The sequence below is a fragment of the Rhinoraja longicauda genome, chromosome 5, assembly GCF_053455715.1.
Source record: "Rhinoraja longicauda isolate Sanriku21f chromosome 5, sRhiLon1.1, whole genome shotgun sequence".
NCBI classification, from domain to species: domain Eukaryota; kingdom Metazoa; phylum Chordata; class Chondrichthyes; order Rajiformes; family Arhynchobatidae; genus Rhinoraja; species Rhinoraja longicauda.
The window spans coordinates 43,292,033-43,317,523 of NC_135957.1; the positions used below are offsets into that span (position 1 = coordinate 43,292,033).

Consider the following 25,491-nt stretch of genomic DNA (forward strand, 5'->3'; position numbering starts at 1 on the left):
ATCACACCCACCACAGCCATGGGTTCCCGTCAGCTTGCAAGCTCACGCTGGCACTAAGTCTACTGTGCAGTCCAGCCTTGCACGGGTTTAGGAGCTGGGGGATCGAGAACGTCACCCACCTCTCCATATATAGTTTTCAACATTTGTTTTGTAAACTTGGATCAATGGTGAGGATGTTTAAAGTTATAAGTGGTTGGGGAAGCTTTAACTGCTGGGATTAATTAGTCCTTTGTCTTTTTCTTAATACGTTGCAGGCCGTTACAGGTGCAGCCAACTGCCTCAGTCTACCAGCTAACAAGATTAAAAAGGAACCTTTAAACTGCTCACCCTCATAGATCACAACTCTCATTAAAATGTGAATCCTAGTGGAATAATCATCCTTTGCTTTCTCAGATGAGCAATTAGGAGCAGCTGACTTTCTAACACATGGGCACTTGGAGCTCAATAAATGTTACCGTGTTTTCTATTACATCAAGGATGTGAAGAATTAATTGTTTACAGCTAAAATTACAGCTAAAATTTCGATCACTTGAAGCCTGTCTTCTAAATACCTTTTAGGACAGGACATCACTCAGAATCTGTAATCTATTTTAAAGATTGCATAATGTTATGGAGATTTTTTTAAAATCCATTCATGATAACAGGCCAGTTGGCCCAACTGTTTTATGCTCCATTTAACATTCCCAAACCACTACACTTAAACTTAACGGTACACTTGATTCTTGGGAGATTTCATTGCTAGTACCATACTTGATTCAAAACTAGGAAAGGAAATGGAAATGCTGTTGCAATGTCATAGAAACATAACAATTGTACAATGATAGAAATAGACCTTTCAACCCACTGAATGCATGCCGATCTTTTGGTCTGTCGACACTAATCCCATTTGCTCACATTAGATTTGTACTCCTCTATGTCTTGCTTATTTTGCACCCTGTCAGTCACCATGGGAAAAAGATTACAATTGGGGGGAAAAAAACTAACCATGGGCTCCAGGGGTTCGAAAGAGTGGGGATAAATGGGTCCCTTTCGGAATGGCAGGCAGTGACCAGTGGGGTACCGCAAGGTTCGGTGCTGGGACCCCAGCTATTTACGATATACATTAATGACTTAGACGAAGGGATTAAAAGTACCATTAGCAAATTTGCAGATGATACTAAGTTGGGGGGTAGTGTGAATTGTGAGGAAGATGCAATAAGGCTGCAGGGTGACCTGGACAGGTTGTGTGAGTGGGCGGATACATGGCAGATGCAGTTTAATGTAGATAAGTGTGAGGTTATTCACTTTGGAAGTAAGAATAGAAAGGCAGATTATTATCTGAATGGTGTCAAGTTAGGAGGAGGGGGAGTTCAACGAGATCTGGGTGTCCTAGTGCATCAGTCAATGAAAGGAAGCATGCAGGTTCAGCAGGCAGTGAAGAAAGCCAATGGAATGTTGGCCTTCGTAACAAGAGGAGTTGAGTATAGGAGCAAAGAGGTCCTTCTACAGTTGTACCGGGCCCTGGTGAGACCGCACCTGGAGTACTGTGTGCAGTTTTGGTCTCCAAATTTGAGGAAGGATATTCTTGCTATGGAGGGCGTGCAGCGTAGGTTCACTAGATTAATTCTCGGAATGGCGGGACTGTCGTATGTTGAAAGGCTGGAGCGATTGGGCTTGTATACACTGGAATTTAGAAGGATGAGGGGGGATCTTATTGAAACATATAAGATAATTAGGGGATTGGACACATTAGAGGCAGATAACATGTTCCCAATGTTGGGGGAGTCCAGAACAAGGGGCCACAGTTTGAGAATAAGGGGTAGGCCATTTAGAACGGAGATGAGGAAGAACTTTTTCAGTCAGAGGGTGGTGAAGGTGTGGAATTCTCTGCCTCAGAAGGCAGTGGAGGCCAGTTCGTTGGATGCTTTCAAGAGAGAGCTGGATAGAGCTCTTAAGGATAGCGGAGTGAGGGGGTATGGGGAGAAGGCAGGAACGGGGTACTGATTGATAGTGATCAGCCATGATCGCATTGAATGGCGGTGCTGGCTCGAAGGGCTGAATGGCCTACTCCTGCACCTATTGTCTATTGTCTATTGTCTATTGAAAGGGGTTCCAAATGAGGTTCTAAGTTAATATTTTTCATTGGTATCAACAAAGGAAACAGACTTTGTAGCAGCAAGAGTCATGCAATGTTGGAATCTTGAGCAAATCACAAACTGCTGGAGGAACTCAGTGGGTCGAGTAGCATCTTTATGGGGTTGGAGGAATTGTAAATGTTTAAGAGACTCTGCATCAGCAGTAAGACCAGGGAGGGAAGGGAGCAAGTATAAGAGAGAAGTAATCAATACCAATGTGCATTATGACCTCCAGCTGTTCTCATCCATCCCCCGACCCCTTTCAAATGTTTAGTACCTAGTTGAAGAGATATTGACACTGGCACCAAGGAAGCAACATACAATCCTGGAGTCTTGGTCTCAGTGACAGGAGAACGTGTCTATTCCCCTCATGACTGAATCCCCCACTCCTACTCAACTGGATCTTTCTCTCTGTGCTGTGTCCAGAACCAAATGCTGTGCCACAAACCTGGCAACTCCTGCCACATTCCTTTGAACAGCTCACCCACCCTTTTTCTTTCTGTATTTGTGGTGAGACCAATTGGATAAATGTACTAGCTCCAACATTTTCTGCACACTGAATTTTCCAAAACGACTCCATCTGCACCTCCAACTGCTCCATGCAAATGTAGTCATGAAGTCATAGAGCCTGAAACAGGTCCTTCAGCCCATCCTCCATGCCAACGAAACTGCTCCATTAAAGCTAGTCCCATTCCCCACATTTGACCATTATCCCGTTAAACTTTTCCTATTCACGTACCTGTCCAAATATCTTTTTAAAATGATTGTACTTATCGGGTAGCACGTTCCATAAACCCACCTCCCTCTGTATGGAAAAAGTGACCCCTCAGGTTCCTATTAAATTTTCCCCTTTCACCTTATACCTATGCCCTTTAGTTCTTGATTCACCTTCACTTGCGTTCACCCTATCCACCCCATGATTTTTCACACTCTTTTCTACACTCCTCGGCCTAAGCGCACCAAGGAATAAAGTCCTAGCCTGCCCAATCTCTCCCTGTAGCTCAGGCTCTCAAGTCTTGGCAATATCCTTGTAAATCTTCTCTGCTTTCTTTCCAGCTTAATGGCATCATTTCTATAGCAGGGTGACCAAAAGTGAAGACAATTTCCAAATGCTGCTTCACCAGTTTGACAGGAACTGCAACTGGACCTACTTCCTGCAGATCGACACAAAAAGCTGGAGTAACTCAGTGGGTCAAACAGCATCTCTGGAGAAAAGGAATAGGTGACTTTTCGGATTGAGACATGACACCTATTCCTTTTCTCTAGAGATGTTATCTGACCCTATGAGTTATTCCAGCTTTTTGTGTCTATCTTCCATTTAAACCCGCATCTGCAGTTCCTTCCTACATACTTCCTACAGACATAGTCACCAGGAATATTGGAAATGTCCCTCAGTAATTCCACATCCTGCAAATAAGCACACCACTGAGGCCTTGTGTTAAAATGTTACAAAAAAAAGCTTAACCTGTTTTATAACAAATATACCATGATAGCCAACTTCAAATTGGTAAACTTCACTTATTTGTTCTTTTCCTTAAGGTTGCAGAAGGAAAAAGCATGCATTCATGAAGCACTTTTGAAGCTCACTACATTTGTAAGCTCTTTGTGATCAGTGATTTACTGGTGAAATATATCTTGGTTTTAGTACTGGAAATATGGCATTCAATTTGATCACAGTAGGTTTATACAAAAGACAACAGGATAATTTCCAGGGATAGAGGTAGCACCTGAAAGGGAAGGATATTGTCATAGCTATTCTGCACATAGAACAACTGGTTCAACGATGCCAAATGTAAAGACCATCTACACTGCGTTTGCAAGAATGGAAGTGTACAATGAGAATTTAACCCATTAAACATGGAAGAGAGATTAGTTATGTGTTAATTTACATTGAAAATGTAATGCCACATAAAATGTGACAGTAACATTTTTCCCTTTCCCAAAGATATCAAGGCTTTGTCTGTTTACCAGGCTTCAGTCCACACAAAGACAAGCCATAAACAGCAAATATGTAACACTCAGAAAGAATGCTAATCTGGTTCTGCCTTCTTGTTTCACATGGCTTGCTCTTAATTTGCCATCCTCGATATCAAACATACACTCTTGTAATCTCCTGCAGTGAAGTGTTTCTAAGATGACTGCTTGCTGACGGTATTATTCTGAAAGATTAATTTGTGTTGAAACAACACACACACATCAATTTGCAATGGTTGGTTAATCTACTAAAGTTTTGTGATTTATGAACATTTTTGTGGTGATTTTGGTGGTTTGTGGCATTTGCTGTGGCAGCCGCCGTGATTTAATTCCCCATTTCTTTGTCAATCATGGGGTGCAAGATTAAGTATGGGCTTGATCTTCACACAAGTGGTGGGTACTGCTTTAAAACTTTAATTGGACTGCTGCAGGTCTCAGGCTGATAGCAGTAGAAGATAATCTGAGCCCTGCTGCCCATTTTGATGGGCATAACAACAATGGGTTTACCCCATCAACTTTTTTTTACTCTAAATGCGTTTGCGTTATTGTTTTGGACTGTTGATGGTTGAAAAGAAAATAAGGAAACCTGGATTTTCCAAAGTACTAAAAAAACTCTATTAGGCCAATTTCCTTGCCTTTGCATGTTGATCAAACCCCATTAAAAACCTGGATTTCCCCAGTCTTATTGTCTTATTTTTATACAACACCAATATAGGCCACTGTTCTGAATCATATTAACATTGGTCTCTTTCCTGCCTTATCTGTGTTAAACCTGCTCTCCAATCTGCCTTATCTATGCTGAATACTGCTCATTATCATGACCTGTCTGTATTGAAAATGCTCTCCTAACTATCTTATCTGTGCGATTGCTGGACTTGGTTCCAACTATCTTTTCTTTCCACAGTTCTTTCTCAAACGTATTTTATTCTTAGGCAACCCCTCAGGGTTGAGAATGATTTACTGTCACTCCACTTCTGCAGGATGTTCAGGCCTATTCTGAATTGACAGACTCACAAGTACAGCAGATGATGTTTAACGAGGCAGTTTGCTGGATTGTGTGGGATATTGTGGTTTCTTTACAGATTGTACTTGGTCTCTCCCTACTCCAAGTGTGACACTCGAATTGATCAATGCCTTTTTGTTTCTGTTTCAGTAGTCATGGGGAGAGATTCCTGTCAGCTATTAAGGGAATCACATATTTTTCAAAGAGACTTTAAGAACATCCTCAGAGCGTTTTTGGTATCCTGTGGGAAATCTTTTGACATGATAAAGCTCAGAATAAACTTCTTATTTTAGGAATCCAGTGTCGGATGTACGGAGAATGTGGGCTGTCCACTGGTTATAGCTGACCTTGATCAAAGCCATGATGAAAGATCATTGGCTTGTCAGAGGAGGTTGCCCTTGTTTTATCAACCTGCCAATTACAGTTGGAGGCTTCTGCAAAGTGTCTGTGGTCCTTCTCCAGTGTATTGAGTTATTTATTGTAGGTTGATCATGCTTCAAAAGAATAGGTGAGGGCAGCAATCACTATTATTTGGTAGAATGTGAGCTTGTTTTCTGAATCTTGATTGTTGGTGTTTGGTTAGGGCTGGTTGGTTGAGAACCTTTGGTGTATAATTCATGAAGTTCTCAGTAATGCATTAATTATGCTGGAGATTACTTCAACAATACAATACATCTTTATTGTCATTGTACAGGGGTACAACGAGATTGGGAATGCGCCTCCCATACGATGCAATAATTTAGTTAATTTAAACAATATACATAGCTATCTTGACTACATTTCTCCCCGCCTCCATTATAGATGAGGCTCTCACTAGGGTTTCCTCTATATCCCGCAGCTCCGCTCTTGCTCCCCCACTCCCCATCAGCCATCGTATACAACAAATTATGCTCCAACATTTCCGTCACCTCCAACGGGATCCCACTACTGGCCACATCTTCCCATCTCCACACCTTTCTGCTTTCCGCAGAGACCGTTCCCTCCGTAACTCCCTGGTCCACTCGTCCCTTCCCACCCAAACCACCCCCTCCCCAGGTATTTCCCCTGCAACCGCAGGAGATGCAACACCTGTCCCTTTACTTCCCCCCTCGACTCCATCCAAAGACCCAAACAGTCTTTCCAAGTGAGGCAGAGGTTCACCTGCACCTCCTCCAACCTCATCTATTGTATCCGCTGTTCCAGATGTCAACGTGTCTACATCGGCGAGACCAAATGCAGGCTCGATGATCGTTTCGCTCAACACCTTTGCTCAGACGGCACGGTGGCGCAGCGGTAGAGTTGCTGCCTTACAGCAAATGCAGCGCTGTAGTCCTGGGTTCGATCCCGACTACGGGTGCTGTCTTTACGGAGTTTGTACGTTCTCCCCGTGACCTGCATGGGTTTTCTCCGAGATCTTCAGTTTCCTCCCACACTCCAAAGACGTACAGGTTTGTAGGTTAATTGGCTTGGTAAATATAAAAATTGTCCCTAGTGGGCATAGGATAGTGTTAATGTGCAGGGATCGCTGGTCGGCGCGGACCCGGTGGGCCGAAAGGGCCTGTTTCCGCGCTGTAATCTCTAAAACTAAAAGTAATGTCCGCATTAACCGACCTGATCTCCCGGTGGCTCAGCATTTCAACTTCCCCTCCCACTCCCAGTCTGACCTTTCTGTCATGGGCCTCCTCCATTGTCATAGTGAGTCCCAGTGCAAATTGGAGGAACAGCATCTCATATTTCACTTGGCAGTTTAATAATAATAATAATAAGCATTTATTTTATATAGCGCCTTACCAGAAGCTCAAAGCGCTTTACAAAAACAATCATAACATAAAAACAAACAGACAAACTATCCTAACGGAGAAGCGGCGAATAAACAGCGCCAGCGTCCTCTCACGTCAGGGTCCGGCAGTAGACAACAAAAAGCACAGGACACACAGATACAATTTTTACACAAACAGCCATCACAGTGATTGCTCTAGGTACACCCTCACTGTGATGGAAGGCAAAGAAAAATCTTATCTCCTCCTCATTCTTCTCCCGTGGTGCCACGAGGTGATCGAGGCTCCCAACTTTTTGAAGCCCCCACCGGGCGATGGAAAGTCCCAGGGCCAAGCCGAGCAGGCCGATGAAGGTCCTGAGCCCCCACCGGGCGATGGAAAGTCCCAGGGCCGAGCCGAGCCGAGCAGGCCGATGAAGGTCCTGAGCCCCCACCGGGTGATGGAAAGTGCAGCGGCCGAGCCACGCAGGGCAATGAGGGGCCTGCGAGCGGGTCGATCGTACCTCGCGCTTCGGGGCGGTCGAAGCTGCTACGGCTGGAGCTCCCAAAAGCCAGTCGCCAGCCAGGGACCTGCGAACTCCCGATGTTGCGGTCTGCAGGGCCCACGGCCGAAGCCTCCGAGATGGTAAGTCCAGGCCCTGCGACCGGAGTCTTCAAGGTCGATCCCAGCTGGAGGCCGCCGACTCCACGATGTTAGGCCGTAGCGCGAACGGAGATACGACACGGTAAAGGTCGCATCTCCGTTGAGGAGGAGATTAGAAAAAAAAAGTTTCCCCCATCCCCCCACATGAACAGAGTTAAAAATAGAACAAAACGTACATTGAACGATGACAATAGACAAAAAAGACAAAAAAAGACAGAGAGACTGCCGGTGAGCCGCAGCTGCAGAACACAGCCACGCCCCCCACACCCCAGCAGTATGAACATCGACCTCTCTTTCCTCTCTTTACCCTCCCCTTTCCCAGTTCTCCCACTGTCTTCCTGTCTCCTACTACATCCTAACTTTGTCCCGCCCCCTCTCCAGACATCAGTCTGCAGAAGGGTCTCGTCCTGAAACGTCACCCATTCCTTCTCTCCTGAGATGCTGCCTGACCTGCTGAGTTACTCCAGCATTTTGTGTCTACCTTCAACAATATACACAGTAAGGAAGCAAAGAATCAATGCTAGCAGTTTGTGGATTTCTGTGTTAAACTATTCATGTTGCTGTCAAATGTCCTCCATTTTAACATGAGAGCCAGACTTGTTTTTATCCCATCAGACATTTGAGATTAATACTCTAGCTCAGTCAAGCCTTGTACAGCTTTAACATTCACCCCTGCTTTATGTACATTGTGCCTCTATTTCTAAATCTCAAGATTAAATAGGCTTCAATCACAGTTGCACTGACACTCCTGGGATTTTTTTGCTCTTTTGCACATATTTTACATTGTAGTTTCAACATACATTATCTCTGCTCATTCTTCCGATTAACACGCTCACAAATTTTGTATTTGATTTCACCCAAGGTGCGTTCACCCTTTCCATATCTTTTCACATTTCTTGATCTTGGCAAATATTCAATGTGTACTGTGCCAACAGTCTACCAAAGACATAGTCATAGAGTCATACAGCATGGAAACAGGCCCAATAGCCCAAGTTGCCCATGCCGACAAAGATGCCCCATTAACACGAGGCGCATCTGCCCGTATTTGACCCATATCTGTCTAAACCTTTCCTATCTGTCCAAATGTTTAAAAAATGTTGTTATAGTACCTGCCTTAACGACCCCCACAGGCAGCTTGTTCCATATAGTAACCAGTCTGTGTGAAAAGGTGCCCCTCAGGTTTCTATTGAATCTTTCCCCTTTAACCTTAAACCTATGTTTAAGGTGGTTAAACATTAACCTGTGTCCTTGATTCCCCTACTCTGGGTAAAAGTGTGCATTTACCCTATCTATTCCTATCATGATCATATACACCTCTATAAGACCATCCCTCTTCCTCCTGCGCTCCATGGCGTAAAGTTCTAGCCTGCCCATACTCTGCCTATTAACTCAGGGCTTCAAGTTCTGGCAATGTCCTTGTAAATCTTCTTTGCTTTCTTTCCAGCTTAACAACATCCTTCCTATAGCAGGGTGACCAAAACTGAATACAAGACTCCAAATGTGGCCCCACCAACGCCTTGTATAACTGTAGCATAATATACTAACTTCTATACGCAATACCCTGACTGATGAAGGCCAATGTACCAAAATCCTTCTTGACCATCCTATCTACTAGTGACTCCACTTTCAAGGAACTCTGTACCTGCAGTCCTATATTACTCTGCTCTATGGCCTTCCCCAGGACCCTGGATTCACTGTGAAGGTCCAGTCCTGGTTTGACTTCCATAAATGTAACACCTCACACTAAAATGCATCACCTCACACTTATCTGCATTAAACTCCATTAACTATAGCCCACCTGCCCAACTGATTTATATGCTGCTGTAATTTTTGATAACCATATTTGCTATCTATGATACCATCTAAGTTTCATCTGCAAATTTAGTAATCATGCCTTCTACATTCCCATCCAACTCGTTAATATAAACCACAAACAACAAAGGACCCAGCACTGATCCGTGGCACATCCTTTAGTCACAGGCCTCCAGTCCGAAAAACAACCTTCCACCATATTCCAACAATATTCCATTGATAAAGAAGAGAACATCATCATATGGATCCTCCTCAACTGTCTTTTAAAAATAATGCAGCAGTTACATTTCTCAGTACAATATAACTTAATACTTTTATTCTTAGCAGAGAAGCAGTCTCCACAAAATAATCAACTTTCATGCCAGTGGCAACCATTCCCCTCAAGCATTTATTCCAAAATGTCAGGAATGAACTTATTTTGTGTTCTAACTTAATTCCAATATTTATGTTTCTGTGTCTATAATGATCCCAGCTTGTTTGCAAGCTCTTGTTACCCCCTCCCTTACTTCTTCAGGCTAGTTGAAGGGTCTCGACATGAAACGTCGACCCTTAGACCCTTTCAGTCTAGATGAAGGGCCTCAACCCAAAATGTTGATTAAGTGTTTGCTGTCCTGCCCCTCTAGTCAATGGGCATCATGGGGTTTGGCAAGTGCTGATAAAGAACTTTTAGTGAGTTGTTATAATATGTCTTGCAGATGACATAAGTGGTGCAAAAAGTTTGGTAGAGAATGAGCTATCAATAAAATGGTGTTGCTTTGTCTGAAATGAATGTTGGATGAGACCATTAGATCAAAAGACAGGAGCAGAATTAGGCCATTCAGCCCATCGAGCTTACTCCACCATTCGATCATGGATCATCTATTTTTGCCTCTCAAACCTATTTGCCTGCCTTCTCCCTATAACCTTTGATGCCCTGACTAATTAAGAACCTATCAATCTCCACCTTAAAAATACCCAGATTCACCACACTCTGGCTGAATAAATTCCTCCTTATCTCCATTCTGAAGGTGCATCCTTTCATCCTCAGACTGTGTCCTCTGGTTCCAGGCTCTCCCATTACTGGAAACATTCTTTCCAGCACTCATACAACACAAATGGTCTCAGACACCATTTCAGCAAATTGTTCACTTGCACATAGTAAGCAGCAAAAATTTGGGAGTCAGCAGGTGAGTCACTTATCAAAGCATATCCAACCCCCCAAATGCTCTTGAAGACACAGTATTCATGTGACTTATTCAGTTTGGTTTCCAATCAATAATAACACTTCCAATCCATGAGATGCAGGATGTTCATATATGAGAACTAGTAACCATAATGCCTTGAAAGCTAAGGGCAGACATCGGCAAGGAATGGTACAAATGTTGCTTTCCAATTTCAGCTCATCCTTGAACATTGCTTAAGAATGGAGATAGGGACTGCTTCATTCCCAAAGCAATGGCAAATTAAACTGAAGCCCGCAGAATAACTAGTGGACAAACCTACATGTGGTCTGAGCAACTGCTACAGTAATGTCTTGGAACAGGAATGACTGCCCTTCAATAATCACTTCCAGTTTCTTATATCTAGGTTTTTTTCTTCTTGATTCCCATTGACTTTAATTTTCCCAAGGGTCCTTAATGTCACACGTCATCAAAGTTTTCTAGTTTTCCAAGGGCAGGCACATGCGCTTCACATCTGGAATCAGTTCGTTTGAGTGTATGTAATCAGTTATAATGAGTTCTGGAGCCAAGTGGTCGATCGGAACTTGTACTGAATAGACAAGTGGATTTTTGGTGAGAAAGTGATACCTAATAGCAATGTCAACATAAAGTAATTGAGTGATACAGCGTGGAACCAGACCCCTCAGCCCAGCTTGCCCGCACCGACCGACCAACATGTCCCATCTACACTAGTCCCACCTGCCTGCGTTTGGCCCATGTCCTTCTAAACCTGTGATCCCTCTTAACATGTGATATCCATTTTCTGTTGTTTGAGTGATTGGCCAGTCCTTGGATTGATCCTACTTTTCTTTGGACAGGATATACCTTGCAAGTTCAGTCTGCTTGAGGACATCATTGTTGTTGGTTTGCTGGCTCTTGATAGTCACTCATATCTGGATGTTGGAAACCTATGCGACGGAGACTGCGAAGTTTGGCATCTTTCTTTGACGCCTGCAACAAGCCGAATCACTTCAACACAATCTGTAAATTCCAAATCACTTTGCTGAATTCCAGGCTGCACATTTGATAAAGGAAACTGGAGCTTTGTCGAGGGTATTGAAAAGTCAGGGTATTGGAACGTTTTACTTGAGTGGTTAAAGGGATGAAGGGCTATAGTTGTGACAAGAGAGAGGGGGAAATTGCATTATTTCCTCCAGAGAAGTCGTTCCAACAGCTAGAGGAACAGAGATCAGAGTAAAGAGATTGAATTTGATTGTCAAAAGATTCAGAGGAATTTGAATGGGAAAACTCTTTTACTTCATAACTGGTTGAAATTTGCATTGCTTTAAAGAATGGTTAAATGTTCAATACATTATTGAAAAGTTAATTCAATAAATATGAAAATAAACTGCAGAAACTTAGGGTAGGCAGAAGTGAAAGAGCAGACACATATTCAAAGTATTATTTTATGCTGAATTGTTCTCTGATTCCATTCTCCAACATTCCATTCTTCCCAAGGTCACTGCTTAAATTAAGATTATTAAATGCATTCAGTCTGATAACATAGCAATTGATGTGCAAAATGTAGTGCTAAAACAGGTTCAATGACTCCAGCTCCACGGAGTTGCTCATCTTATCATCCAGGTCAGGATGGGAGGTACAATGGCACAGACAAAATCAACACATCCCATACCTTCAAATCTACTACCAACCAACAAAAAGTGTTGGATTGGTGGAGGCCCAAAGCAGCCTTCACGACAAGTCTCTTTGTTGAATACAAGCACAAAATTTAAAAATGGTTCTGATGAAGGATATCTGACCTGAAATATTAATTCTGTTTTCTTTCAACAGGTGTTGCAATGTTTCAACATTTGGAACCCACTGAGTTTTTCCAACATTTTGTGTTTTTATTTCAGATTTCCAGCACATGCAGGTTTTTTTTGATTGTCATAAAATGGACCCACACATCCTTTTTTACTCCTCATAACAGGACTGCAAGATTTTCCCCTTGTATTCAAAACTAAATCTGCACGTAAATCCCCTTCTAATTTTCACGATGAACACATTTCCTCTTCCATTGTATCTGCATACATGCCATTCTGTAAAATTATTATTCTGCATTTTATGATGTGACTATCTCACTATTCTCATAAAGAATGAGGAAGAAAAACATTAAACAACACAATATTTCTCTAGAAATAGTTGAAAACAGAATGCTTGATAGACAATCTCTTCCGTGTTTGTGCTGAACACGTGTATGCACACCAGAAGACATTTATATAAACTTCTACATTTCCACTTCAATTGGGCCTTAATCATCCAGTGTGTGTGTCTGAACACGATATTGTTCAGCATGTCTGACAATTGTTTTTAATATTCAAATATTTTCATGTACCGTCACTGATCAAGCAGTGCCCTTTTTGCACTGAGTGAAACACTCCTGTCTACCATCAACTGCTTTAATATTGCTACAAACCAGAAGCACATTTCTCAGGCACTGGAACGATAACAGCTTATTTGAAGCATAAACATACATTTTAAAAAAAAGCTAAAATCGGTTCCATAATTAAGCTTGACATACCATTATATGGAACATAAACCCAAATATCTTCACCAATTCGAGTTCACTGACGGTGATGCAAAGGTGCACACTTCTTTGCTGCCTTTTCTCTTGAACCTCAAAGCAGTTCTGCATTTCCTGTCAATGTTAAATATGCTTTCTCCTGTCATTTACAGAAACCACCCCCACTTCCTGTTTTCAGCATGGGTTGGCAGGCCTTACAATATTAGCTACATTGCAGATCACAGATAAAACCAACTTGCACATGCTCTCAGGCTACTGGGTCTATGGAATTTCCAATTCTCATTGTCTGCGGACATCCATTTTCTATTAAAAACTGTTTTTTCTCTTACTATTTGATATTTATTAACTTCATTATATTTTCTGATCTAACTGGTCAGACAATTCCAGGTTCTTTCCCACGATTTCCTTCTTTCTGGCTAATCTCCATTAGCGTATGACAAAACTTAGATTTCTTTGTACATCTAATGTTAGGACCATATGCTCAGTAAGGAAGGCTTTTACCAATTTCCCACTGAAAATGTTATCTAATGTTCAAAGGTTTATTAGATTTTATACCTTAACATAAACCTTAATTAATTACATAGCTCTATTTAAACTGGATTATAGTCAAGATATCTTTCACACACAACGGAAAATCAGGTTTGCCTTCATTGAACTCTCAAGTCCTTTATAAATAGGACGATTATAGTTCAGGGTCATCATGAGCAGAAACTGGCTTGAAATATTGACCACACTAACACTTCATATTTGTATTCAGAAAATCTGATCAGAAATCTGATCAAATGAAAATGGCAGGATTTAACTAATTCCCAATCTATTTTTTGGTAAATTTCTCAACTGACATCAGAAATATTTCAATATAATAGTTCAGTTTTATTAAAAACTCAAGAAGAAACTCAAAGAAGTTAAAAAAAAAGAGTAATTCGGGAGTTAACAAGACACTACAAGGCATGTGCAGTTTTCAGGTGTTGATTAACCAAATATATTTAAGCCTGTCCCACTGAGTTACTCCAGCATTTTGTGTCTATCTTCGATTTAAATCAGCATCTGCACTTCCTTCCTACACATAATATATTTAAACCGTACCTCACCATGTGGTGTGATGTGCACCAATATGTATACAGGGTTAGATCATCTATCTTGATCTATTCTTCGTGAAAGCTTCAGCCAGAAACAAAGAACTGAAGATAGCTATGGCTTGAGGCCAGATCAATTGGCTGCCCCTTTCATATTTATATTTATTATTATTTTCATATTTCAGATACAGCGTGGAAACAGGCCTTTTCGGCCCACCAAGTCCGCGCCGCCCAGCGATCCCCGCACATTAACACTATCCTACACACACTAGGGACAATTTTTACATTTACCCAGTCAATTAACCTACATACCTGTACTTCTCCTCTTTAAGCTCATTTCCCCTCCTACCACCCTATCCAACTCTCCCATCTCCAAGTATCTCCTTTTTGTCCCCCTTCTTTGGACTCACTTGTATAACCACCTAACATTTGCCAGGCTTTGCCCCAACCCCACCTCTCTTTTCCAGCTTTCTCCCTCCTACTCCATCAACCTTTAGCAGTGTCCAAACCAGGCATGTTGTCCATCCATTTCCCTCTGCTGATGTTGCCTGACCTGCTGAGTTCCTCTAGCACTTTGCATCTTGCTAGTTTTAGAATATTTTGCAGCTCCAGATATTACAAAAAATCTTCCTGTCTGAATGATTGTTCAGTTGGATCAATGAGAAAAAAAAAACCTTTTTAAGTTCTCTATATGATTTCTGTATAATTCCTCCTGACCCCCCCCCCCCCCCCACCAACTGAAAGAAGAGTATATAGGGAGCCAGATACACTGGTGTTAAAGTTTGCATTCCGAAAAGTCAGCCAGTCACTTGTACATCAAGGAAAAATGGATGGAAAGTGTGGCCACATCACTACTTTGCCACTTGATTGCAACATTTGCATCTGCCCAGGCAAACCCCATATACTGTTTAAAGCGGGTAGTAAATCATTATTGACCATCCTTATGGATAGCTCCTACACCACTGCCTCCAGTTCAGGCATCATTTGCTATGTGGGCTTCACTTCTGGATTAATCAGACTTTTGCCGACACACTCTGATATGATTTCCCCTCAATTGCATTCATTTCTCTCTTAAAGTCCCCCACTCATTCAGTTTCAGAATTTGTATTGAGAAGTTGCTTCTCATTTGTATTGCTATATGGGGGGGAGGGGGGGAGGAGAGGGGAGGAGGTGGTGTGGGGCGGGAGGGGGGAGGGAGGGAAGGAGAAGGGGGTGGGGGAGGGGGGAGGTGGAGCAGAAGAGCACAAGCACCATCTGTGGAAAAGAAAATCGCACCTATCTGAGCCTTTTTCCAGAATGTCAGAAACTTCTTTGGTGTTTCCTAGTCTCCGTCATTTAAAAATATTCAACTATTGTGGCAAAATAGTTACAATTTAATTAAAATATATATATTTTATGAATAATCCAACACATTTACATTATTTCAATTAATTTAAAATAGTCATTTACTTAATACCTACCTTTAGCCTATGCAGCTGAACTTTCCACGTAAATGCTGAGGGATTACTGTCGCTGCTTTACACTGTCACTGGATTCCATATTGGAGCACAGTCGGGCATGTACAGGTATGAAAAGCCCAGGGCAAAAGGGAATTCTCCATTCACGTCTATAAACCTAGGAATCCTGAACTTGGTGGTGCTTACACCAGAAAATGCCAGTAGTTCTATGCTGAACTCACAGCATTTCCCTGCAAAATCATATTTCCCTGCAAAATCACGGGCCATTAAGTCATAAAGGGGTGATAAATATGAAAATAACTCAAAAGATATGATATGAATTGTCATTACTGTTATTATTGAATCGTGGATTTTGAAATCCAAATTGCAGCAATTGTCGAGATCTGAGACTTCTAGTCAATTTAATGAATTTACATGCGCCTTTTATTTTTAAATAAACAAAACAGCAATATATGGTATACATATGCATGAAAATATTAACTGTCCTCTCAAGCTTAGTATAAAGGACACTGACATTCATGTCTCCTAAAAATATGTATTTTATTTTCATTTCCTCCTCTGACCTTATCATCTTTACTTCTGCAAATACCTGCATCCCAGAACCCTGCAAATCAAGTCCTACTCCAATTCTGGGCTTTTGCTCAACATAAAACTAAGTCACTCCCTATGATTCTCAGCCTCCTTGACCACATAATAGCTACCTTTCTGAACAAAGGTTTGGTTCTGTGGCTTAATACCTCTCTGCAAGGCATGGTGCCAAATCTTGTATATAACTTCACTGTGAATTCCCTTGGATATTTGGTTGTACTAAAGATATTATGTAACTGATGGCTACTTTTGCATTAGTTGTGGACTTCCATTCCATTGAGTTTTGAACACCAAGTTATATGATTAATAGATGAGCCTGATACCTCAAATAAGCTCTGAACAACAATAGACTATTATTATTATTATTGCACTACTATTGTTTGTTTTTTGAGTATGTGTGTATGTGTGTAACTATATGTGTGTATATATATATGTGTGTGTGTGTGTGTGTGTGTGTGTGTGTGTATGTCCACTTGTGAGTATGTGTATATATACACACTGAACTTTTTTTCTCTCTCATTTATCATATTGTTTACAGTGTACTGTGTTTACATATTCTGTTGTGCTGCTGCAAGTAAGAATTTCATTGTTCTATCTGGGACATATGACAATAAAACACTCTTGACTCTTGATCTGTCATTTTTCAGACCAAAACCGAAAATTCAGATCAGGGTTTCTGAAATGTTAAGTCTGTTTCTCTCTCTTTGCATGCTGCCTGACTAAGTTCTTCCATTATTTTCTGCTTTTTTTTCCCGATTTGCAGCATCTGCAGCTCTTTGCTTCAATTGCTCTCATATTTCAAGGCATTTATGTAAAAGCAGTTTGACCATTTTGAATAAGAGGCAGTAGTGCCATTGCGGTTGTCAATTCCCTGCAATTTAGGGGGTACGTCTCCATTATTAACATCTTTTTTGAAGGAGGAGCAATGTTTCACTTTAAGTTTTTGCTTAGGGATCTTTTGCTGCTGTTCTGAAATAACAACAAATGGCTTTCATTCACAAGAACACTTCAAATAAGTCAATTCCTTATTATTATTTTCATGAACATCCATTTCCCTTTTGCAATAGCACTGCTGCAGTTCCTAAACCACTATGTTTATTTCGAGAGATGGCTATTCACAATGGAATCCACAAAAAACTATTTTCAGAAGTAGTTTTTTTTTAAGTGCTTCCGATGAGTAATCTAACTCTTGGTTATCTGATTCTATTTTGGGAAGTTCTTAATTCCTTGATCTTTTTAAGGCTATAATCGTTCCTTTCTGTAGATCATTTCAAATCCATGGCATGCTATTCAGCGATATAATGCTAAGTCTTATTTTGAAAATAAATGGATGCTATGCTTTTTATTTATTTGTAATATTCTTAAATTCAAGATCACCTTGTGCAGTTATTGGGATGACACATCAATCAAGTTAGCTTTAAAACAAAATCATGTATAGCATCTGACATAATTACCAATTCTAAATCTGTATTTCTACGTCTCTTTTTAAAGTACATCCCTATGATACATCTGATTCTTAAGAGCACAAATTATATTGCAGCTAATCGAAAAGTCTTCAATTATTTGGAAGGATTTGTAAATGCCAAGGTTCATATTTCCATCCATATTCAAGATCAGTAACTCCACTGCAAATTTTTCTCTGATTGTAACATGCTTGTACATGAGTGTGATTGAGTGTATTAATCAGATAGCCAGAATAAGACCCCATTAATCAGCCATTCTTGCAGGACTCACATTATTATCTGAGTTAAGTAAAAATTATTCAAATATAAAGTTCTATACAAATAACATGCAATTTCTCATATTACATTTTTGCAAATTGTAGTTGAGAAACTCCATATAATGAAATAGAATGAAATGAAATACAAAATTATTTATTATTCTGCTATCAGATGGGTTCTTATTTTAGTTACATTTCTTTCAGGATTCCAATATATTTTCCATCAAGATGTGGTGTATTTTACTTCGATATAGTTATGATGGTATCCCTTTGAAGAGTTATGAAGTATAATTAATTTTCAGTCTATTTCTCTCACAATGCTTCCATTAAATGTTTCCGCCAATTCCTTTCAGATTAGGGTGACAGTAAATGTAATTTTCAACAAAATGATCAGAACTCTGACCACTATTAGGAATTACCAACTACAATCTTTTTCCTCCACCATGTAAATTAGCAACCTGATGAAGGGACCTATTACTTCGCTGGAAGTGAACTAGATCTTACCACAGATTCCTTTCTTGCGAGAATCCCAACATTGGTTATGAAATTTCTCAGAACAGCAAATAAATTTAAAAAAATCTTTAAAATTTAATCTGAGTGGTATTATTATTGGATGACTGGGAATGACTGCAAAATAGTAATCTGAGTAAAGCATTCAAGTGCTACTATAAATTGTAACAACAAAATTTGAACGGTATACATATTGCTACCATCCCGAATCTGGTATCCCGAAAATGAAAGAGTTAGTTTAGTATTATTAGAGATTGTCATTCTCTCTTGTTTTTTTCTTGCAGCAGTAATTTGCTTTGTATTTTTGATAAAGGAGAATGTTGTTGATCCATGAAGAAATGTGACACTATGAAGTCAAATATGTTGGAAAATGAACTGTAGATGATGACAAGGATTATTTTTTCTCTCATGTATATTGCAAGATACTAAGATAATAATGTGTTCACCACATCTAAATAAAATTATTTGTAAATTTCAGTTGCACAGTAATACATAGGTAATTAATATTAAGGCAAAACACTACTTCTGATGGCCAGAAGTGTTAAGTAGAAAAAATAAAATGCTGGTAATATTTAGTAGTCAGACAGCATCTTTGAAGGGAAATACAAATTTCAGAGGATGGGTCTTCTTGGTGAATGTCAGTGCATCTAAACAGAATTCTGGCATTTAGGGTTTTAAATTGGAGTATGCTCAGAACATCTGTGCCTTCACCATTAACTGCAAAATACCCAAACTTGCTGATTGATTGGGAAGGCTGCCATTATATTCCATTGTTGATTTTGCCATGCTATCTAACAGCTGAGCCCAAGATTGCTGAGATGTCAGCAATAGCTTGTGGAAGGGGTTAAGATAAAAATCCCACAGATCTTATCTCCTTACATCTGGACCCAGAAACCTTTTGATTTCAAGTTATTTCAATGCCACTGATGGAGGAAGGTGGATGCCAAGATAGTATTTTTAATTATTTCACTTCTGATAATCTTTTAAATTATTTTTAACTAATCTCAACAACTTGTTTTTTATGTCTTAAGTGTTTAACAGTTTTGGGGTTGTAATACTGCTAATGTGATATTGCTGCTGAAGTCCTGGGTGCTTGGCGCCAGTGAGATTAGTCTCTGTACCTGTACTCGGTAAATATGGATGTTAAGGTCCATGGTTGGAAATTCTAGGTGGAGATATTGGGCTAGCAAGTTTTAGTCAATTAACAATTTAAAGTTGGAAAAGATTAATAATTAATAGATAGGAAAGAAATAACAAAATGCAACATTTAGTGTAATGGAACATGGTGAAATCAAATGGTGAAAGGCAAGACAATTCAAGGCAAGAATAGAACAATGGCACAGGAAATCAAAGTTCTCCCTGGACGAGGAGTAAATGGTAGCAGTAGAATCATTTCTGAAACTACTGAATTCAAACTGGAGAAGTAGTACCTCATCCTTTGACTAGGCTCACTGCATCACTCCAAACTCAACATGGAGCTACACTCACTGCATTCTGTGTATTCTTAATCCTAATTCACCGCAGCATTTACCCATTCTGGTGAAAGATCAATGAAATGAAATTTAAACTCCACATCATCGTCTATATCTCTCGTTTCCCTTATCCCGAACCAGTCTGAAGATGTCTCGACCCGAAACGTTACTGCAGCTTTTTGTGTCTATCTTCGGTTTAAACTCTCGTTCTCTTTCATCAGAGGTCGTCAGGCATTTCTATTCTCTCTGGCTAGGTGGTTAAACACAAACATTCTGCTTGATGTTCTTAGATAGTCCTTCGGGATCAAGGATGACTCCTTCCACTCCAGCTTTAAGAGTCCAGTAAGGCCAATATGGCAGAAGGTTTCTGATGGCATGTGGGGGGTGGAAGGATTGAAAATGCATTATGAACTTTCTGCTGTTTATACTTTGGCATAACATCAATATCATCAAGAATGTTTATTTTCCTTTTTGAGTATTCTTGAACCAGGAGTCAATGGGAATGTGACATTTCTTCCAGGAAGCTATGAGTACATCCTTGATCTTTTCTTCTGTCACATTCGAATTTCTTCCCATGATCGAGCTTGGAACGATGTCCATTTCGGGAGCCAAGTGAAGGATGCTACCTCTTCATTGTGGCTGACTGAGTGTATCTAGGGCCTAAGTACAGAATACCGGCTGAGAAAAGCATCTTGAAATAACTTAAATTTAGCCCTTCCATCAGTGCAAAATGACCATCTATTTTTTTTTGTTTTAACTTGCAGGAGGCTCAGATGGATAGAGTGTGATCTTGGTCTGAAGTAATCCATGTGACCCAGTGAAGGGCACACACAAACATGTGACTTCTTTGCTTGTCACAATGTCAATGTTCAACTATTAAAGGCTGAGCTGTACAGTGTGCATTTGTGCCTTAGCATGGGATGGGCACGAGTTGTAGATGACCTTGGATGGCTTAAAGACAACTACAAACTTGTCACATGTGCGAAGTGCTACACACAGTGAAATTATTTTCTTACAAACAGTCGTGTAGAGTATTACCATACCATCCCCAATTAGCAAATCGTCTACCTGAAATAGTCTACCTGGCCCGTGTAAGAGGCACCATTTCCAAGTCCAGTCCACGCTCTAGTTGTTATGAGCAGTGCCCGATTCAGTCAAGCCTCAGGCTGCTGCGGACCTCCAGCCATTGCCTTCCTTGGTCGACCAACAACCATGTCCTCTCCTCGCCTGTCCACTTTGTGCCCTGGGGATGGATGCCTCCTGCAGCTGACCTGGCCAGCATGGTGGGCCAGATCCCAGTTCCCTCTCCTCTCCTGCCGGCCTCGTTCCTCTCCCATCACGTCTGTCATCATCAACGGCTCCACTGCCACTTAGGCCGTGCTTTACGACTGCCTTTGGACTGTCCAGCTCAGTGAGACAATGCAGTACAAGGTCAGGACTAGTTGTCCCAGAGTTGCTAATAATTTACTTCAAAACACCATCTAACCTTTTTCCTCCACAGATGCTTTTGGAAAGTTCCTCCAGATATTTGTTTTTACTCACGATTCCAGCATTTGCAGTCTTTCATGTGACCATCGCATTGTCATTAGTTGTGGCACATTTAGAGAGTTAGTCTTTGATGTTTGCAGAGTACATCAGTGTTCAAATATGGCTTTCAAGCACATTCCTGCAATCAATAGCACTCTGCCTCACCAGAAAGCATTAAAAAAAACCTTGTGAATTCACATACTCCTGCTCTCTGTCATGGGAGAACATAAATTCTGCCCTCCAGATGTCAATCGCCTTCCCAAGGCAGTCGCATGCTGCAAACTGTGAAACGTTTCATAAGTCCCAAGGGGCAGCGTGGAAAGATCCAGGAATGGAATCTGATCAGTTCCTGACTTTTCCAGTCACTAACATCAGAGTTCTGGTCCTGCACTGAAAGATGTGGTTGTAGCTTACGTCATAGCTCCATCAGCAAGGCGAGAGTGAAGTGGAGTCACCAAAAGCATTGCTTCTTGCTGACATGTATACAGGTGAAATCTTCAGTGTTATTGAATAGGCTCTCTGGCTGAAGATGACCTCGACCTCCATCTTCTGGAAGATTGGCCTTTCCTCTTGCATTTTTCTTAATCTCACATCACAATGCACTCTGGTGGACTGGTCACCAAATCTTCCCATTCTATGAGCAAGCACTTTCTGTTGTGAGCACATCTTCTCTTCTGCAATATCAATGTGGTCTTCAAAAGTTCTCATGAGATTTTAAAAAAGCAACTCCCCAACTTATTTGAATTTGCGACTTGGTAAATTAATCATAATGAAACTCCACAGAATTTAAATAGAGCACATATTTGGATCCTTCCTGCTGCTCTATGTTGATTTCTTAGCAAGAATTGAACGCATGGTGTTAACTGTATCACTGAATTTAATTTGGCAGCTCTGGCATTAAATCAGCATTGCACATTGATTAGCATCAGAATCTGCCTGCTCTGCATAATCTGGGATGCACGAGCATTGCATGTGTTGCTGTGCTTCCCATTAAAGTGAGAAGAGTGGATTAATTGTCGAGCAAATGTGTAGTGCGAGTCAAGCAAAAAATTGGCAGAAGCTGGCACTTTTGGAACCCAAACTACTGATGCCGTTGAGCTGAATCCAGTGCTCGGTGATAGAAGGAACAGAATGTTTAGAAGATCTGGAAGCACTCTGCAGACAATTAAGTACCTTTCAGTTGTAATTACTGTTCTTTGTTACCCATGTAACATTACATACCAGGTGGCTTTGATAGTGAAGGTTAAGAGATGAAAATTGACCAGGTCTTCTTCCCAATTCTATTTCAAGTGCTTAAAGGGTCCCTGTTTGGCATTCATAACTATGTTGGTGGAAACAGTGCTACTTACTCTTTTGATTGCCTAATGGATGTACAGACACAAGTTATCACAATATGCCCACAAACTAAAAAACATTATGCTGTGTACATCAATAACAGTAAAGTCCCCCAAAAACTTTCAGTGACACATAATCAGCATTATCTAAGATTACAGATGCTTTCAAAGTACTTCATGTCAGCTGTTGTTATGGTGACACATTCTATTAATTTTCTTTTTGATTTATACACTGAGACAAATTTCATAACTGTCATTCATAAGGAGCCATTGATTTGCCTCTGCCTTGAGTTTGGACATCTTTTTATTGGGATTTGCTAATTAGTATTAAGTAGTCTAAACATCCGGACGTAGAGATTGTAATTTGTCCACAATTCTGTCTAAAATTGCAATTTTTACTCCACCGTTGACTACAAAGAACTTTCAGTATTTAACAAGTCTACTTTATGTTTTTGGTTACTCAATATGTATTTTGTTGAAGTAAAAGTATCAACTCAAAAATTCTAACTTTTTGAAATGGAATCATAACTTTAATACACTGTACTAGAGTTAATAATTTAAATACTGTAAAGCTGCAGTATTATTTCCATTTGCCAAAGTAAGAAACATAATCAATATATTGATTATGATTACGATATTAATCTAAGTAACATATTAAGATTAATAAATTAACATTTCATCACCTAAGCAACATGTTTAGACCAAAAACTTTGGGTTCTGTTCAGTTTGTGTTTCAGCTAATTTCCACTCATCAAATCTCACACTTTATTAGACACCAAAAAATGACATAATTATAGTTACAATATTAAAGAATCTCTCATCAATAATACCATTTTTTTCTCATTTGATATTAAAAATAAACCAGCAACATATTAAAGTTAGAAAGTATCTGTCAAAGTAAATAGCGACATTTATATTCTTTCCAGTATGTAAACTAGAAAGAGCTGAGTGGATCAGTGGCTGCACGCTGCTTGAAATGATCAGGTTGATCTCTAAAATGCCTTACATTTTCATCTGTTAACCACATGAAGTAAACTCTATTTGTTTTGGAGAGTGAGGGATGTGGACAAAGTTTCTTCAACGAGATTGATCAATGCCAGTTCTAACAAATTGTTAAGATAAGGTCTAATTTGATGTCAATTCTGCTAATTAGCAGAATATTATAAATATGAATTTAGTGCATTTTACTGCACTATGAATATCCCATGGAAAATAATAAGATGCTTGAGCCATGATATTTCTAATAACTGATTACTTAATATGATGGCCAAGCAGATCACTACAAAAATTAGTTCTCTTGTACTAAATCAATCAAACATATCTACAGCTTCATTCACTCTCTGCTCAAGATTTTTCTTATATCATTCAGACCAGAGGCACAAACACCTCTCACCAAAAGCTATAAAGTGACTTGATTATTTGCTTAGTTTACAGATAGCATTGCTATAGTGCAGAACAATTTCTAATGATGATGACTCCCGTCATTACCTTAACATAGAAGATAACATATATACTTACACGTTTATGCCCATAGAACAAACATATTATTCTTCATATTTCACTACATAGAAAATATACATAAGATGGTGTTACTCATCATAACACAGAGTGGTTCTAGCGACAGTTGTCACGTGACTCACTCCTCATTGAGACTTGAGTCTCATCAGCAAGCTGCGATGCCAACCGGGTGCCCAGAGGCAACTCACTGTTTCACAAGCACAAAGGTGGGCTGGCTGCCTCAGTAGCAGCCTTCAGGTAGGTCCTGGGACAGGGAAGGAAGGGTAGGAATTGATTGAGAGACAGGGCGAGTGAGAAGGAGGACTAGGGGATTGACTAGAAGGGCCAAGTGGGAGCTGGCAATGGTCTACGGGACTGCTGCAGAACTGGGAGGAGCCCTCCCTCACCTCCCAGATCCACATTCAGGTAAGTATTTTTTTCAAAAACTTACCTTTATGGTGGCGGCCTCCAGCGGTCCCTTTAAGGACTGCTGGTTCGGCCGCATGTAGACACGGTTATCTTGAATGCAGCTGGCCCGGTGCCAGAGAAAGGAGAAGACCTATGCAGAGGAAAATTGTTATTGGGATTTCTAAAATAAAATAGGCTTATGGGCATGTTTAATGCTATGAGACTTATTTGAATTTTATGTGTTCATTATTAAAAGTAAGTGGCTGAAAAAGAAACACAGTAATAAAAAAAAATGGAGTAAAATTGTTTCAACAATATATTGTATTTTGGCAAGTTGCTGGCTGGTTGATAGCTTTTCTGATATCTGGAAGGATTTTTTTGCATTTGCTCCATCAAATACTTGTGTCAGTTTAAATTGCTCCCTTATGGACTTTCAACTGGCAAAAATTATATTTGTGGCCAAACTATCCAAAAACTTTAATTCTGCATATAGAAAGTTAACATAACTTGTACTTTTCCAGAATCTTCCTCTTTTCATTAGAATTTGAAGAGTGGTCAAGAGAAACGAAAGGGCTGTTTTAATATGTTAATGCAACTCATTGGCTCAGCCAGATAGTAAATAGAAAGGGGAGTTCTTATACAAATCTTACTTTTCTGAGATGCCTAATCTGGGTAATAATCTTAAACCAAGGAAAAGATCTCTGAACCAGTTTAAAATATTGGATCAAAACCCCCTGGTTTAACTATTGGGCCATACTGTTACAAAAACTTGCATTGGAATACGCCTGGGATTATCTTCGTGATCATAATGACTCCAATTTTAATTTTAACCTGGCCCAGGCATCTGGAGACTCGAGGCGGCCCTGTGGCCCCTAAA

At 40.2% G+C, this 25,491-nt stretch overlaps 1 protein-coding gene across 9 annotated transcripts in view; it reads right to left on the reverse strand.

Moving 5' to 3' along the window:
- dnmt3aa (DNA (cytosine-5-)-methyltransferase 3 alpha a) overlaps positions 1 to 25,491 on the reverse strand; it is a 361,546-nt gene that overhangs the window by 247,622 nt on the left and 88,433 nt on the right. For 6 of the 9 annotated variants that reach the window (XM_078399366.1, XM_078399365.1, XM_078399364.1 and 3 more), the window contains exon 4: positions 24,658 to 24,765. The exons of the other annotated variants lie outside the window; for them this stretch is intronic. In XM_078399366.1, coding sequence (XP_078255492.1) covers positions 24,658 to 24,765 — 108 coding nt within the window. The remainder of the gene's footprint in view (positions 1 to 24,657; positions 24,766 to 25,491) is intronic. 9 annotated transcript variants of the gene reach the window in all.